The sequence below is a fragment of the Gadus chalcogrammus genome, chromosome 20 (assembly GCF_026213295.1).
Source record: "Gadus chalcogrammus isolate NIFS_2021 chromosome 20, NIFS_Gcha_1.0, whole genome shotgun sequence".
Lineage (NCBI taxonomy): Eukaryota > Metazoa > Chordata > Actinopteri > Gadiformes > Gadidae > Gadus > Gadus chalcogrammus.
In genome coordinates this window covers 4,208,998-4,226,170 of record NC_079431.1, presented here as the reverse complement: position 1 = coordinate 4,226,170, position 17,173 = coordinate 4,208,998, and the positions used below count along the sequence as shown (strand labels likewise).

The following is a 17,173-nucleotide window of genomic DNA, read 5'->3' as shown; positions in this document are numbered from 1 at the left end:
ATCAGATAAGAGTAATGGAAGGGACTGAAAGACCCCTGTCCCTGATGGTCACGGGGAAATTGATGTGTTCCCCGAGGTGCAGCTCCCGCATCATGCTTGTCTGAAGACACAGATTTATAGCCCATTAAAAAGCTCCACTGATATGTGGCTCCAGCGGCGTGCTTATCCTGTGGTGTGGAGACGGTGTGTACCAGATATATGACATGGTGCCGTTGAAAGTTTAAATAAGGTTTTTAATGCCTTTTAAAAACCTAAACTGATCTTTTACAAATAACTTCGATTTTTTACCAAAAGAAATGCCCTATTAAATATTCCAAAGTGACCATTTTTACTTACACTATACACACAGCAGTGGGTTACGCGTATTTTACAGAAGGAAAATAACTTCAACAAATCACAAGTGGATAAATCCGCAAAGAAACTGTGTAGTCCCAAGGTTTACATAAAAACTCAATAAAGCACTCACTAATAATATCAATGGACGACTTAAACTATCGCTTAACAAACACCAGAATTAAAGTAAACAGTTTTACAGATCGATATTATTTTCTCTGGGACAAATATAACATATAAATATAACATCTTTTAACTCTAATGCCATTTTTCAACACGCTTAGGATTTAGAGGGATCAAGATTGCATACGTCAAGGTAACATACGGCATTTTCACAAAAAGGGGGGGATGGAATTAAAACACCAACATAGATAAACAGAGATTCAGGTATTTCATCATACAGCTTTATGTGTATAATCTGACGGTAGCATTTACAGATGTAAGAACATACAACTTATAGGGCAAAAAGGTACATTTCTTTACATCAATTATTGACGTGATTGATTGCAACCCATGGATACGCAAGGAAAAATTCGAAACCCAATATAATCAGTTCACATATTTTACGTTTCGTTCACAAGTATTGGCTGGTGCTGACGCGATACCTGTCCTATTTATGCAAGGTCCATAAATCATTCTGATTCTACTTTCTGAATGCATTATTTTTTTTCCTGCTTTCGCCTTTGCTCGCTTTTGGCATTGAGTAAATGAGAATGTGCGCTCTAATTAAAACCTATTAAAGACAAGGGATGTCAGGGCTGGTAGAAGGACCATGACAAAGTGCTGTTAATTATCTGCCAGTCTCACTAAATCCACCTGTCCTGCAATTATCGCTTTCATACACCTCTCCCGACACATTAATCCGCTGTTGGCTTTCCAAAAGGAGACGCACGTGCCTCAACACTGCATCCCTCAAATGCCAACGCTGCAATGTACGATTAGTTTTAGGGTACGCGTAATCTTTGGACGACTTTAGTAGCAAGCCAATCCAATTAGTCAAAAAAACAATGCAGTGTTCGATGATGTATTCTAATAGGCAATAATGTGTCTTATGTAGTTTTTAATTACCCAGTTCTCGGAATACTTTTGGTTTTATTTTATTTTTTTATTAGCACTGGAACCCAGTGAGAAATAGAAATTTGAAGTTAAACTGTACAAGGGAGAAAATGTGCTCTGATGAGTTAAAGACAATCAGATGCATTTGTTTATTTTTTTACTCCTCCAAAGTAAAAGCGGCGCTAATGTCCGGGAGTCGGGCTCTGTTCTCTGAATCGGGGCCGTGCTTGCCTACGGCCTTCCCCAGTCGTAAACATCTGGACGGTATACTCATTACCAGTAGCCTTTTTTTAATATACAGAAAACGCATACGTGTGCTAGTGATGAAAAGCGGTTTCAGAATAAGTGGGTCATAGCGTGGTTGAGTGGCTCACACAGAATCCCAGATCAACCACAGGGAGGAGGGGAGGATGAACAGCTATTCGAATTCGACATTTAAATCTTCTCTTTTTAGGGCGGGTCACCCGGTGGAGGAGTAGGGCATGTCACTGTGGTAGTTGTAGTCGGGGCACACCTTCTGCACCAGTTTGTAGTCGACGCTGTAGAAGGCGATGTAGATGCAGATGACCTTGAAGGGCTTGGAGCAGAGCCAGGACACGTGGCTCTGCGTGTGCTCCTGGTAGCACACCTTGGACGAGTCGAAAGCGCACAGCGCCGTCTTCTTGTTTCGGTCCGTCTTCTCGTACTCGATGCGGCAGTTGAAGGACTTGGCGTCTTTGCCCTCGGTGGTGGACTGCCGGGCCACCTCGAACTCCACCACCTTGGAGGGCGGCACCAGGCTGACGGAGACGTTGCCCAGGCCCGTGGAGTTGTGGCGGAAGTACACGCTGAAGGTGCCGTTGCCGTGGTCCACGATCTTGCCGGTGATGAGCAGGTTGAGCTGCACCGTCTTGATGTTGGAGTGGAAGTCGCCCCAGCCAAACATCTTCTTGAACTTGCCCGTTTTCACCATGGGTCTGCGCTTAGTTCTGGCCTGTGCCCCTGCCCCATCTGTCTGGTTAGATAACCAGTCCCAGAAGTCCTCCACGTTTTCCAGGTACGTCACCTCCCGGGTGTTGCTGCGGAGCCCCGGGAGCCCCTTGGCGAAGAGCCGCAGGGGGTTCAGGACCCGGGGGCTGGCCCCGCTGGGAGAGAACTTCTGTCCGTGGTCGCTCTCGTCCCATTCGATGAGCTCGGTCGCCGCCCCGCTCGCTTTCTCGCACGCAGCCTTTGCACAACAAACACAAACATAAAGTCAAGTTAGGACACGGGACATGTTCTGAGGTGAACATTTGTTGTTTAACCATATCCCTAATATCATTGCAGTAATGTTACACATACTACAACCATCATGAGCAAAATTTATGCAAATCCATATCATTATTTGGAATGTCCTGATGGATTCAGCGTACATCCTCTAACGCTTTATGATTATAATTATTACACGCATTTGCCGCGACTTGTCGGGTCAAACGGGTGGTTATAAATCCTCGTGATTCCCCGGCCCCAACCGGTCTCCGAAGGGAAGGCCTATTCTTCACACTACTGTACTCCTCTGAACTCTGGCTTCCGAGGGGACGGCGACAAAAAGACCATGGCTCCCAAAGTGGTTGAGTTGTGCACCAGTGCCAGGGCTAATCCAGACATGCCAATGAACCGCCATCCCTCCATGCACCTCAAAGCTCGTTTTAGCTTAAGGAGTAATTCCTGGTCCACTTCAGATAAAGCTTCAATAATTCATGGCAATGGGCTTAGCGAGTTTCATTAGTAATTAGTTGTGCTGGCTTTCCCCCGGGCCTAGTTTTAGGGATCACTGCAAGAAGCAGATGTGAGTGCGCTGAGCTGCGGCTGTTGGAAATCTCGCAGAGCTGCTGCACACTTCTTCCACACTAATTAGAATTTCGCTGTGAGCTTCACTCGGTGCAGCCCATATGCGCAGAGCTAACAAACAAGGTCTGTCGAGCACCATTTTCTCGGCGGCCCCCGTTGCATCACCTCCTGTGTTTTGTAAACTCTGCTTTTATTCTTGGGCCGAGCGAGAGCAATACCCTCCCCTGTTTGAGAACGGGACGATTCATGCAGCACATGAGTCTGTGCTTGATCCGTCGGAACGGATGGAGTTTTGCTGCAGTCGACGCGCTGCTACGCACTAACGGCCCAGACGCTAGCAGCAACATCTTGGTAAACTCTATCTAACGGCGGTGGCTCCCTGAGGGCCCCGGACATGTAATGTAAATATCGATGCTTCTTTCCCCACGGGCCGCGATCCGAGTCCATCTATCAGCGTCTGACGACTCGTAATTAAGACGAGGTCTCGCCGCTGAGCGAGGGAGCGCGCTAACAAGGCGCCGCTCCTTAAGCTCGTCAAATCGTCGGCCGTTTACTCCACCAGCTCCAGCGCTGCCCTTTTCCCCCTCGGACCCGACGCCGCTTGAGGCCGCCGTGTCCCGCCTGAGCCCGGACGCTAATTCGACGGGATGCTCTCGCCGTTTCAAATAACGGGGCACTGGGAATGGAGACAGTTTAGATGGACACGCTCACTCGCTCCCTCTCTCACTCACTCACTCACTCCCTCCCACTGATTCATGCCACAATGCGGCATGAATTCAGAGAGGGGTGGCATGTTTGTATCTGCATGTAAACGATGTGTGGTTTGAGTCATGTAATGAGTGTTGGGGAGAAGGGGTGCATATGATGTGAAACTTAGGAGATTGCTGTGACAACAGCAGAGGATTCCCAGTGGTAATGCTACGTCCATAAATAATAGAGAGTGATGACACCGGGAACTTAAATGCTTTTACACAGACACAGACACAGAGACACAGTCACAGTCTTCTAAGTCTAAACCAGTAGTTTACTTTCTCTCTCCACATACACATCACAACATTGTGTCAATTGGTTTCCGCTTGTGTCTGTGCGTTTGTGCTTGTGTGTGTGCGTGTCTGTCTGCATGCAAGTGTGTGCGGGTGTGTGTCAGTGAACGCAGGCAAGGTCTGCTGAAGGAGACGACACAGAAGCTTCATTAAGATTTCCTAATCAGCTTCCAGGCTAGAGGCGTTCCAGGGAAACTTGAAACGAGGCATTAGGAGAATAATAACCTGCGTCTTATGGAACTCAATGTTTTTCTCTGCGGTAGCAACCAACGCCGGCAAAACTCAGCCAACACAACAAGGGAACTTCACGCTATAGGATGCGCTCAGTGGCGGACATTTTTGCAAGTTCTGAACGCTCCTTACGGCTGCATGAGGGCAACGCCCTGACGAGGCAGCCTTGAAACTGTATTTGGCAAAGCTACAGGAGGGAACAATCCCAACCTACTTAGATGGGGATCGAGATGGAGCAGGTCATGGAGGGACATCTCCTTTCCATAGGATGTGTTCTCCGTTTGTCTGCAGCACTAGAAACGGGCGTGGTGGATCTGTGGTCGAGGGAACACGATAACCTCTCATCTACATGCGATGGCGTTTCAGGCCCCGCCACGGTGACCGTACCACAGCGCTGCACAGCGTCTCAGCAGCAGGGCGGCGGCCGCGTGACACCGTCTTGATCTCCCAAGTTCATTCTGTTTATTTTTAAAAAACGGTTGGTCCAATCAGAGATCATGGGCGTGGGTTTCAGTAAAGCAGGCACCAGGAGCACTACAGTCTGAACCAAAACATTCGCGGCACCCAGGCAAAGTGCAGCAATCTACTTCAAAATCTATTTTCTTCAAAATGGACTGAATAAGTATGTCGAGCGATGAACATTAAGGGCAAAAAGCACTTCACCGAGAAGAATGTTTTGGCTTTACCTCGATGCACGCCGAAGAGATATAAAGAGTCACTTGAAAGTTACTTAATCTTATTGGCTTGGATTCTTCCAGCGTCGTTAGGCCGGTTTCATATTTGGAAATCAATTGCTGCCAAGCCAAGGCCAGACGGATATTAATCGCCAAGCAACAAACTCTGAAATCTCTGGCTCGTGGCGTGAGGCTAGCACGTCGGTGCTATGGTTTGTAGACCAGGTGCCTCTTCCAAAAGGCAGATCCAATAGCCCGTCCATCAGTTAGCGGTTGATAGCGGCACGCTCTCTCGCTCTCTCTCGCTCTCTCTCGCTCTCTCTCTCTCCTGACAGTTGATCTGATTGGGCACAGACCGGCCCGGCCCGTTATCGGTAATGAGCATTATAGAGCTGACTGCCTGCTCGCCCCGTGGGTAGACATATCTTATAGAGGTCTGACGTAAAAGGTAATTGCCACAGTTGACCAGGACTAGCCTCTAGAAAGTTATTAAGCAGCCTCTGTGACATCTGGCGGCTGGATCATCTTGCAGAGATGCAGCCGATGAAGGAGGCAAACACATGCACACCCAAAACGAATGAGAGAACCACCATTTGCGATGACCGCCCGGGCGACACCGAGCCCGTCTGTGATGCGTTCCGGCCCCGCGGGCAGAACCGCCAAACCCGGGATTAAATGGACTGTCTCCCTGCTTCTCTAAACTTGCAGCCGTCTCCGGCACCAAACCTCCGCCCTCCACAGCTTTATTTGGGTTTCTTCGCCCCCTGGCCTTTATCTTTTCTACATTAAAGGCAAGGCTTTCGTTGAGGTCGACATCAAAGCTGCACTATTAGTATGTATATTTGTTTTGTTTGTGTGCATGTTTGTACGCTGTCCGGCACTTAAGGTGGGGCTTTGGAGCGTTTAGAAGACCGGTTTGAGACATCTTCCTCTCAATACACAACACGGACAATTAAGTGGCTCAGCAGTGCATGCGGAGGTGCTCCCGGCACCCGGCCCCTCCCTGTAGATGTCTCTGTGGGAATGGACCTCACTGTGGGACCACCATTTATTTCTCCCCTAATTTTCTGCGTCCAAAGCCTCATTAACTTGATGCTTAAATCTGTAGTAAAAGATCTTGATGACCTGGTGTGTGTGTGTGTGTGTGTGTGTGTGTGTGTGTGTGTGTGTGTGTGTGTGTGTGTGTGTGTGTGTGTGTGTGTGTGTGTGTGTGTGTGTGTGTGTGTGTGTGTGTGTGTGTGTACACACACAGAATGCATGACCACTGACTGATTTAATCATTGACCATTAACAAATTCTCGGTCGTAACATTGCTATAATTGGATTGTGTACTTTTTTGGTTATTTAATAGCACACAATAGTCCAGTCTGTGGCTCAGTCTTGTTTTAGAAGCATCAAAACACACGCATACACTGTAGCGCGCGCGCGCGCACACATACACTATAGCGCGCGCGCGCACACACACACGCGCACACTAACACACACACACACACTACACACACACACACTCTTACACACTAACACACACTCTCTCACGCACACATTCTTACACACTCTTAATAACACACACACTCTAACACACACGCACATTATTTCACACTCCTACACACACACACACACACACACACACACACACATTCTTACACACTCTAACACACACTCTCTCACACGCACACGCACACAAACACACTCATTGGACCAGTATAATTTGTAATGATTGACAGAGGCGTGGTGTCTGGAGTGAGAGTGTGGGTCCCAGCCCCGTCCGTTCTCGTGGAAACAGATTGCTACTCTGATCGCCGTAGCAACCGCCCGCGCTCCGAGGCCATCACTCCTAATAAGAGGCCATAAGTGGCCTAGGGACAGTTGTTTGCAGCACGCTGGATGAGCATGGGGGGGTTTAAGTGATGATGGCAACTATGCGGTAGTCTACCACTCTGGGTGGGGGCAATATATATTTTTCAAAGAACACATGTGTTCTACGACATAAGGCCGTCCTTATAACATGTATTGTAGACACTAATGCCCGTCCCTGGTGCTAATGGATGAGCACCAAAACCCCTTTTTATATATTTATTTGAAACTTTATATCGAAGCCTACGTGTAAAAATTGACAACAGCAGCGGGGTCCCTACAAAACAAGCAGCTCAACGTAATCGCAACTTAGCACCGCCCTCCACCCCCCCCCCCCCCCCACACCACCACCACCAACACACCTCAGCCCCCCCAGGGGAAGGGGAGGGGGGCCTGGGAGCTGTGGCGGTGAGTCTTCAGGTAATCTGGGATACTTGTGTTATCTCAGCACCTGTCACGTTTGACAGCAGCAAAGCCCCCTCGAACACTTCACTTTTTTTGGGGGGGCAGGTGTGGGCTTTCAACACATCATCACTTTCATAATCCCCTTACGATCCCGCCCCCATCGACACACACACACACACACACACACACACACACACACACACACACACACACACACACACACCGGATTGAAAATCGATGAGAAGCTTTGGACTTTGTGTAAATCGGGTTTCTACTGGACCAGAGTCAGACATAAGACAAGTCTCCCGCGCAGTCACATCTCTATGCTTGGAATGGAATGGAAGTAAGCCGTTTTAATCCCAAGATGAACTTGATGATAATACAGTATCAAAATTAGGTTAAGACTTCTGTAATGTGTCACTGAAATTCTGATAGTGAACTTGAACTTTTGGATAATCACCCAAATCATAAAATTAGAGCATTCTTAATGCACAATGCACGTGCACATGCAATTGATGGTGCATGCCATGTCTGCTGCCTACTACATAATGCCATACTATACTAAGTGTGTGTACACACGTAGCAGGATTCGGGCTTCAGGGATACTCTATGTCTTGGACTCATCCACAAGTTGTTTCCGTGGCTGCAGTTAACACTTGGTTCCCATGGGCCACCAGCTTTTAACGTCGCTTTCAAACTAACATGAGTCATCCTAACACGGGGCATTAAATAAAAATGAAAGCCTTCATCGCCAAGCACCTGTCGCTTGTTTGACAAAAACCCCGCGTCTCTCGGCTAAATAGTTCCGCTGAATGAGCCGCCGCAAGCGTTGCCTCTTTGCAGATTTGAACCTGCAATGATTTCAGAGAAAGGGCTGTCTTTGAAAAAGTAACAAGTCAAAGGACAATTCATTGTGGACTTTTTTTCCTTTATATTCTTTCTCTTTCGCCCCCGTTCTATGGCGTCTGAAGGCTGGTACTTCAGAGGAACTATGCGGGGACAGAGGGGAGCTGAACGCATGGCGTTCAGGCTGCAAATGACAGGCTTAGAGAGAGCAGGGCTTCAAAGGCCAGGCTTGAGAAACAAAAAGACCGCAACACCAGGAAGCGTCATAAAGGTGATTGCCATGTGCATTCTTCAGCTGTCCCATCTCGCTGTATATATGAAAGCTATGCTGGTTCATTAAAAAAAAAAAAAAGGTCAGTCCTATGAAGCCCTACACCGCCTGCGCAATGATGGACTTTTTATGTCTGTTTTCTAGAACACGCCGTGGTAATTATTTCACGGTGTGCAGGAGAATATGAACTTGTTCAACGCGCCATTAAGTACCTTGATTATGTGCAATGGCTTCAGACGCAGTACTATCAATAATTTTGCATGTGTGTTCGTACGTGCGCACGCACACACGCGCAAACCATTGAGTTTTACGGCGGAGGGCTATCATAATGGATGGCTCAGAAACGAACAGACGAATGAAACGATGTTAACACAGCAGCAGTGAGGTGCCACTGGCTGTTAGGGATTCTCCTATCAGATGACACAGGGAGAAGCTGCGATATCAAAGAAACTCTCTAAAGAGGGTGTTACTCGGCCGTTACGATTCTTCCGGAGAAAACAAAAAAAACAGAACAAAGGTTCTCCTTTTGCTCTTTTCTGCAGACCGGTGGGTGAGGTTGATGCCGGGGCCACAGAAAGCAGAAAGCAGGCTATACAAGAGCTGCTACAAACGGCCCATGCAGCTCGGAGGCAGCGCACGCAGAGCGTATCCGATCCTGCTTTACCCCGTAATGACAAGGCTATAAGGTATAGCCCCCCACCACCACCACAACCGCCGCGGATCCGACGAGCCTGCCTCAGGCTCTGTGTAGTCCATAAAAATTCATAGCTGTGGATGTCGGGCGGGTGGATTTAAAACCCTATTGAACCGACCTAATGTTACCCGCAGCCGGCGTGGCGGACACGGTCGGCGATTGCAAGGTTGTACTCTCCCAGGGCTCCTCGGCACCGACCGTAAGTTACCCCGACGCCGGAGGAACAACGGCGCCCTGAACGGGGTATCGACAGACCGTCCGTCGTACAGACGACCGGGGTTACTGTCATTGCTGCCCGTAGCTAAATACCCATTCATCCATCGGAGGCCTCTTTTCTCTTCATTTCTACCACTGGGGAGCATCGATGGATTTAATGCCAACGCGCAACACACACACACACACACACACACACACACACACACACACACTCCCCAACCACATTATGATTGATGATTGACACTGTGATTGGCTGGCAGCGATTAACCCCTCAATAATGAGGAGTGGGGCGCACGCGTCCCCTCAAAGCCGCGTTCAAGGGGGCTTCTCCCGGGGACACGGCGACCTTCGGTTGGGGGAGGCAGGTGTTCCAGCGGAGGACTGCAAATGTCACAGACGGTATTGTTTGTGAGGGATTACCCCCAGTCAAGCCTCGGGTGCCGGGGGGGACTGTGACCCTAATATGAAGCATGTATGTAAGCGCCGACCAAGTCATTCCCGAGCGCTGCTCCTCCACTCACAGGTCCGTAGACCTGTTCGCTCCAGCAAGTCACTTCTCATTGGTCGGCTGGGACTGGTATTCAAGGCATTTTCTTCTTACAATTTCTGCTCTCCACTTAAACTCTCGAGTGAACCCCCTCCCTTTTGAATGTATTTTTTTGTGGGGGTGTTTTGTACCCGTTTCTTTACAAGGCAAATCCGAGGGGAGGTTAATTTGAAGAGCAGGCTACGGCGTGTAGCCTGAATATAAACAGTTTGTGTATTTTTGTCACTCGTTTTGGTCTGGAGTCGAGAAGAAGAAAAAGGGGGGGTGAAGAGGGGGAGGGGGAGCGGGGGGGGCGACTGAGTGCATGGGGACAGGCAGTGTGTGTGTGTGTGTGTGTCCACTTTGTGTGTTTGTGTGTGTGTGTCTCCGTACTGTGTGTGTGTGTGTGTCTGTGTCTCCCTGTCCTGTGTGTGTGTGTGTGTGTGTCCCCGTACTTTGTGTGTGTGTCTGTCTCCCTGTCCTGTGTGTGTGTGTGTGTGTGTGTGTGTGTGTGCGGAGAGAGGGTGAGGGCTCTGTAAGAGACCAGGTTCTTATCACAGCCCAGCAGCTCCATAATTCGCCGCCGTGATAAAGTGGCGGAGCAGAAAACCTTACAAGGCTGGCACAATCCCAAGACGGATTAGGTTTTTCAGACATAAGCTTCCTGAAAAACTAATCAATCAGCCCGTGCGGTATTATCAGGAGTGTGAGATTAAAGAGCAGGGCCTAATCCGCCACTGTACATTTTATTACATTCTCCGCCGGTATAGTTTGCTTTCTTAAAACACATACACTAAATACGTAAATAAATAATGAAATCCAAACTAATTGAGCATGGGGGTGAGGGGGGGGGGGGGGGGGGGGGGGGGGGAGAAGGTTAACAGGCCCTTAGAGAAGGATTTCATGCAGAATTGATGTTTCGCTGTGGGGGGAGTGTAGGGAGGAAGCTGTTGTCTTTGCCCAAGCTGTTCTTCTACACGCCGAAACCAAACAGGGCGGAAAATCCTGATTTCGACGTACATTTGATATATAATATTGCATATATACCAAATAACTTTAAACCCTCATTTAAATATATAGATTAAGACATTTCCCCCTCTCAAACTTTGAATATGCTGATTCCCCCATGGACCACCTCGATAAATAAATAAATAAATATGCAGGCGGTTTGATTAACGTAGAAATGAACGGCTAAATCCTTTCTCGAGCAATGACTTGTAATCCCCTAAATCAGTGCTCGCGTCTGCGTTGCGGGGATGAACTTCAGCGGGCGCAGTGTGCCACGGGAGACGCTCGCAGACAGGAAGAGTTAGGCTTAGCCGGGGCCGCTACGTTGTCACTTCGATGCATCACGCCTAGCATAACGGCTACGGCGCAAAGGCTTTGAACTCTGCCGCCCGAACCCCCCCCGCCCTTACCCACGTTCCCCCTGTCCTGGTTGGATGCTAACCATGACTCAGAGGTAGGAGGTAGGTACTAGGTAGAGGCGCATCACGTGCTGAATCCCGTTCTCTGAGATAACCCCAGGCCACGTGAGGGGTTGTGTGTTGTTGTGTGTTGTGAGGTAGTGTGTTGTACGGCAGTCAGCACAGAGGACCCCGGGCCGAAAAGAGTAGGAACACGAAAGGGATGAACCACAACAAGGGGAAGAAAGTTACGTGGAGATTTTGTACGAAGGAAATTTCGTCGAAGCGACACCGAATTTGACAAAGCAAAGCGACATCCGAAACGGGTCACGGAAACGGATACCACCCCCCCCCCCCCTCCCGGAAGTCTCTCTCCCTCTCACCATCCAAACCCAGGTAACGGAAACTTCTGAAGCGTGCTCGGAAGTCCCGCCTCTCGCTCCTGTCAATAACGTTCATTAGAAGCCCCCCCCCCCCATGTTCCAGGCGTCCCGCTGAGCGATAAGAACGCCCAGAGAGAGAGAGAGAGAGAGAGAGAGAGAGAGAGAGAGAGAGAGAGAGAGAGAGAGAGAGAGAGAGAGAGAGAGAGAGAGAGAGAGAGAGAGAGAGAGAGAGAGAGAGAGAGAGAGAGAGAGAGAGAGAGAGAGAGAGAGAGAGAGAGAGAGAGAGAGAGAGAGAGAGAGAGAGAGAGAGAGAGAGACTGAGACTCAAGTGGGTCTAAGTCCCCCCCCCGCCCATCCAAATTGTCCCGCTGTCACTCCGCACACGATGTCTGCGGCAGATGTGATGGGGGGGAGAGTGGATCCTCTGCGGGCCTCCCCTGACCCTCTTAGCGGTCCCATGGGTGCACTGTAGCTCGTTTGATTCACGCGTGGCGCGAGCATGCAGGCACGCGGGCCGGGGGCGAGGGCCTCCCGTCTGCCCCAACGCCGCCGCGCGCTAATGTGTGTTTTATGTGTGAGCGCGCCTGCCGGGGCTTTGGGGGGGGGGGCGGCGGCGGCCATTTGTGTCTGGCTCCCGAATCAATCAGAGTGGCTCGACGACGCCGGCTTCAAACGAGTCCCCGCTCAAACGGTCGGGACCACGCACGACCTCAGAGCTCAGGCGGTGAACAATAGTTGACCCAAGGAAGGTTCGCTCAAAAGTCAGGAAAAATGTAAGTATTTTCATAAACTATAGTTGATGAAAACAATGTTTTCAGGCATTGGAGTCTACCACGGTGTGTAAGAGATAGGCAGATTAATGACAAGGGTCCCAATGTGTCCCCCAGTCAGACATCACTGAGCCCTGCTGGGAGGGGGACTACTGGGGCGAGAGGGTGCCAGGAGAGAGAGGCCCAATCCCATTTCTACCCCTTACCCCTTCCCCTTACCCCTCCCTTGTTTTGAAGGGGAAAGGGGAAGGGGGAAGGGGAAGGGTAAGGGGTAAGGGGTAGAAATGGGATTGGGCCCAAGTCTCTCTCTCCCCTCCCTCTCTCTCCCCTCTCTCCCTCTCCCACGTGCTGCCTCTCCCTCTGGTCTAGCTCCCCCGGGCAGAGGGCCCGTTACGGTAGCTTCCGGAGGCCCCGGACGGCATTCCACCACATCTGTTCAGTTCGAGATGCAACTTTTGAAATGAGGGGGAACCTTTGGAAAAAACCGCTACAGATGTGACTCAGCTTCCTCAATCGCGGGCCGGTGGAAGAACACCTCTTGGAGGCTAGACCGCCTCTGATCAAGGAAGAGTACGATAATGTGACATGCAGAACCATTCGGTCCGTTTCCCCCAAACCCTCAATACCGTGATCTTTGGAGCCATATTTATGCGATCAAAACAGCATTAGGACAGGGGAGGGCTTATGTCTTATGAGGTTGTGGAGGAGATTGTTGAGGAATAACAATCCCCTGTAAATACAGAATGATTTTCCAAGGATTAACGCAGACTAATCATTCAGCCGCAACGGGCCGTGGAGAAAGGTGTCCCAGCAAGCTGTGGCAACAAGTTCTGCAGATTCAAGCTCCAATTCTTTATTTACAGTTGACTTTAGAGAACTAAAATATTATAATGAAGACAGCAATGACAGCAGAAAACGTTGTATGGGTTTAGAATCAAGGGGATGATAGAGTGCAATTTGTCCTAGGAACCGATTTCTTAAATGGGAAGGGTGCACAGTCCATAAGGACTGAAAATATAAATGCTGTTCTTACGCATTATTCTGTCTGCATCGATATCCGTTATTAAAAATCACTTGAGAGGACGCAGGGAGCTTGACTAGAAATATTGCAAATATCAAAATTATGTATGGGATGAAATTTAATGTAATTTAACACATTTAGAGATTACAAGGCATAAAATAACATCACAATAAAGAATTGTATCCAAAGTGGGTAATAATAAATGTATTTACTGTGATATAAATGTAATTAACTAGAACTAGAGTGATATAATGCACCTCCCACTAAGATGCTCCGGTGGAAAACCCTTTAAAAATAACGAAGTCAACTAGATTTAGTAGATTACAATATAATGTCGGATGCCAAAATTAACAAAATATTTTTCAAATCGTTCAATCATAAATTATTAAAGTTCATAACAATTTCTACATTTGATCACATCTTTAGTAACACTATTGGTCGTTACGTAGACGGCAAAAAATTAAACCATGGTATTTTGTTACCCTGCCCATCCAATTGATTCTTGTTCTTTCATTTATTTCTCCTTTTTTTTCTCCTGACATTTGGACTACCTGCCTGACACATGCCAGAGCAAAATGTAATGCTGACCGTTTTGCAGGACAAATAGTGGTATTAAGAGTTCCCAGGGGCAAAAGAATGTCATTGATAAACCCTCTGCTGTTGTTGTTATTGCATTGTTTTGCCCTTAGCCATTTAAACATTTGTTACAAATGACGCGACGCCTCACCTGGTGCAGGAGACAAAGAAAGAAGATGGTTTGCAGCACTCTCATCCTCGATAACTTCTCGACCGGTTCAAGATGAGCGGCGCTTAAATCCACTGCAAGCTTTTGGGGAAACCAGACCCACGTGCTGAAGCATCGCTGGGATAATCACGGGAAAGGTAAAATCAATTCATGTACACAGTAATCCCAAACTGAAACTTTACTTAAGGAGGAGCACAGAAAAAGGTGATGTTATTTTAAAAGGGGAAGCAGGCATTTCTTGCCAATAACTTTATCTTACCCTCTCATGTGGTAGAGCTCACTCAAGTCCAGGCGTTGATCTCGTCCCTTTCCATTCACTTTCGCGGAAGGATCCGTTTTTCAATCCTTAATTTTAGATAGTTTCCCCTGAGGAAGAAAAATCGACTTCTCTACGCAAATTGCCCCTTGCTCAATGTCTCTAATCGTTGTCTTGCAAGGGCTCCTTAGTTACGCGCAAGAACCAATCCGAAGTGGATTAAAATGATATCTGCCGTGTTCTTTCTTTTTATTCAATCCGGAGGAATGCCACACAACAAAGATGACTTTGCACTGATTTTCATAGTAGGCTGCTCGATGCTGCTCACAAATACCTCGAAATCCCAGCGACGAGGCTAAAGCGCTGCTCCCTGGCGTTCCGGTTCGACACTGGGATTGTCTTGAATGCGCATTTATCTGCCTCTGCGCCTTTGGACACGCCAACGTCTGCGCGCCAAAACTTCTCCCTTTCAGAATCAACTTCCCCCAGACCCCCCTCAGCGTCATGGTGTCGGAGCTTTGAAGTTTGTTTAAGAAGGGCGTCAACATACTTTAACCCTTCAAATGTTTTTATTATGATAATGTGTCATAATTCTTGACACATTTAATTGACTTCACTTGTACTGTGTCTGTATGTAAGTCGAGGATAATGCACAATTTGCACCACATGGAACATTAAGCTGTTTTATTTAAACCATATCACTTAATTTCAATCACAGAAAGCCAATAATTCATGTTCTATATTAGAATAGTTTTAACTGTATTGTCATTGCACAAGTAGGTCTACCAAAAAAGGCAGTTTAGCATCCAACCAGAAGTGCCATGGTGCATTAATGAAATTAGGTAGTCAGTATAATATTAATATTCCATAACTTCAATAAGACTACAACACAGTAGTGATACAAAGCAGAGTCAATATGCTGTTTTATTATTGTGGCCATAACTTCTAATGTTAGGGCTGGGTTATGTTAACTTTTTAACATTCTAAAAGTAAAACTAATACGACGTTTTAAAATTATGACAAATTCAATGCAGAATCCAAATCCAAAGAAATTCTTGGTTGTCCACATTATTATCATCATTTACCCTTAATTCCACAGTTGACAATGGATATTAATTATGATCAACCAGACTAATTAAATATTGTAAAGTATACGTATTTCATGCAATCTATCGTACAGCACAGACCCAATTTAGTTTTCAACTATGGGCTGCTTCGAAGGTCAAGCATTGTTCTGCACTACAGTTTTAATATCTATTGTGGACGATGCCGTGGCGGAAAACATATTACTTAAGCGATGGCGTCATCGTGTGTTCAACGATATGAACTGCAGTTGTAGAAATGCGACATTAGTTTACATAGCACATTTCTTAAGCGTGTAAAGTGCTTCAAACGTGTTGACATTATATTATTTCAAAATGAAAAACCCTACAGGATCTTGTGGCGATTGAAAGACCTCTTTGGAAAACAAACTACATTTAAATCAAGTCCCCTGCGATCTCAATGCTACCTGTTTGTGTTTATTATTTTTCACGTTAATTGTTAGCTTCCGTATTGGCCAGCAAGGAGCCAATCAGCTTGCCCGTACTCAGCGGAAGGGTTTCAGTGGAAGCCTCGTTAAAGCGACAATACTCTCCTTTACAGGTATTGGGCATTATTTTATTGTGTGCGTTAGTGATATAAACCTAAGTAATCCACCACTTAACCCTGAATATTGCTATTGATTCAGGGGCTGGTTTGGTAGTTTAAGCCTTGTTTGTTTTTCCGTGGGCTATTTTGTCTGTGGGCTATGTAACTGCCATTGGCCAATTCTTGCCTAATGTAATTAACTGCTTATTACTAATTAACTAATTAGTAATGACTGCAATTAGTTCCAGTTCCAGTTTTTGAGGGTATTGTTCAAATGTATCAACCTGCTCAGAATTAACTGTCTAGTTTCTAGATCCTCCTACTTGAATTTCCTATCAGCAGTTATGATCATTAGCGAGTTGAAGCGACAATACTCGCTTATGCTCGAATACTCATTTAAAATCCAGTAATCCAGTAACATCACTAAATAATTTTTACCAACTGATTGACGTAGCGCTACTCCTGATTCAAGGGATTTATCTGTCTTGAAGTTCATCCTGCTGCCCGGAAGGATAACATTTTGGAACTAGAAAATGCATTTCCTGCAGAAAATGCGGTGAGTGCTGTAGTACAAAGTGAGGTTGAAAATATTTTTTTATAAAGCCACATAGGTTAAGACATGAAGAACCGTTAAATGGCTTAAATCAAGTGAAGGGATTTGAACAAAAGTTGAAAAGTCTAAATGGAGTAAACAATGGAAACATGTACACCATTTAAGAAAAAGTCAATAGTTGTAAACAAATAAAGTGACGGCTGAATTGAAAGCGCAAAGCATTGCTAAAAATGCAGAAATTTAAAATGAATTGAACTGAAGAATCAGAAACGCCAAATGTATTGCCCTGCAGTGTGTGTGGTGTGTGTGTGGTGTGTGTGTGTGGTGTGTGTGTTGTGTGTGTGTTTGTGTGTGTGGTGTGTGTGTGTGTGTGTGTGTGTGTGTGTGTGTGTGTGTGTGTGTGTCTTTAAGGCCACTAGGTCCTGTACCACTTGTAATATCCATCTGTAAAT

At 47.0% G+C, this 17,173-nt stretch overlaps 1 protein-coding gene across 2 annotated transcripts; it reads right to left on the bottom strand.

The window, feature by feature from the left end:
- Positions 1 to 185: 185 nt before the first annotated feature.
- On the bottom strand, positions 186 to 16,867 carry nxph2a (neurexophilin 2a). Of its 2 annotated transcripts, XM_056580012.1 has the most exons (3): positions 14,543 to 16,867; positions 14,266 to 14,400; positions 186 to 2,596 (listed from the first exon to the last, which is right to left on the bottom strand). In XM_056580012.1, the coding sequence occupies exons 2-3, from the start codon at positions 14,308 to 14,310 to the stop codon at positions 1,850 to 1,852; spliced, it is 792 nt and encodes a 263-aa protein (XP_056435987.1). In that variant the 5' UTR covers positions 14,311 to 14,400; positions 14,543 to 16,867; the 3' UTR covers positions 186 to 1,849. The 2 variants fall into 2 exon arrangements, with proteins under 2 accessions (XP_056435987.1, XP_056435988.1); XM_056580013.1 differs by lacking the exon at positions 14,543 to 16,867 and having other exon boundaries at positions 14,266 to 14,507.
- Between the last annotated feature and the right edge of the window lie 306 nt (positions 16,868 to 17,173).

Bases quoted from the DNA above. Each gene is read 5' to 3' on its own strand.
- nxph2a (XM_056580012.1), bottom strand. From the start codon at position 14,310: ATGAGAGTGCTGCAAACCATCTTCTTTCTTTGTCTCCTGCACCAG. The intron at 2,597-14,265 runs GTGAGGCGTCGC...TGTTGTGCAAAG, and splicing joins TTCTTTGTCTCCTGCACCAG to GCTGCGTGCGAGAAAGCGAG.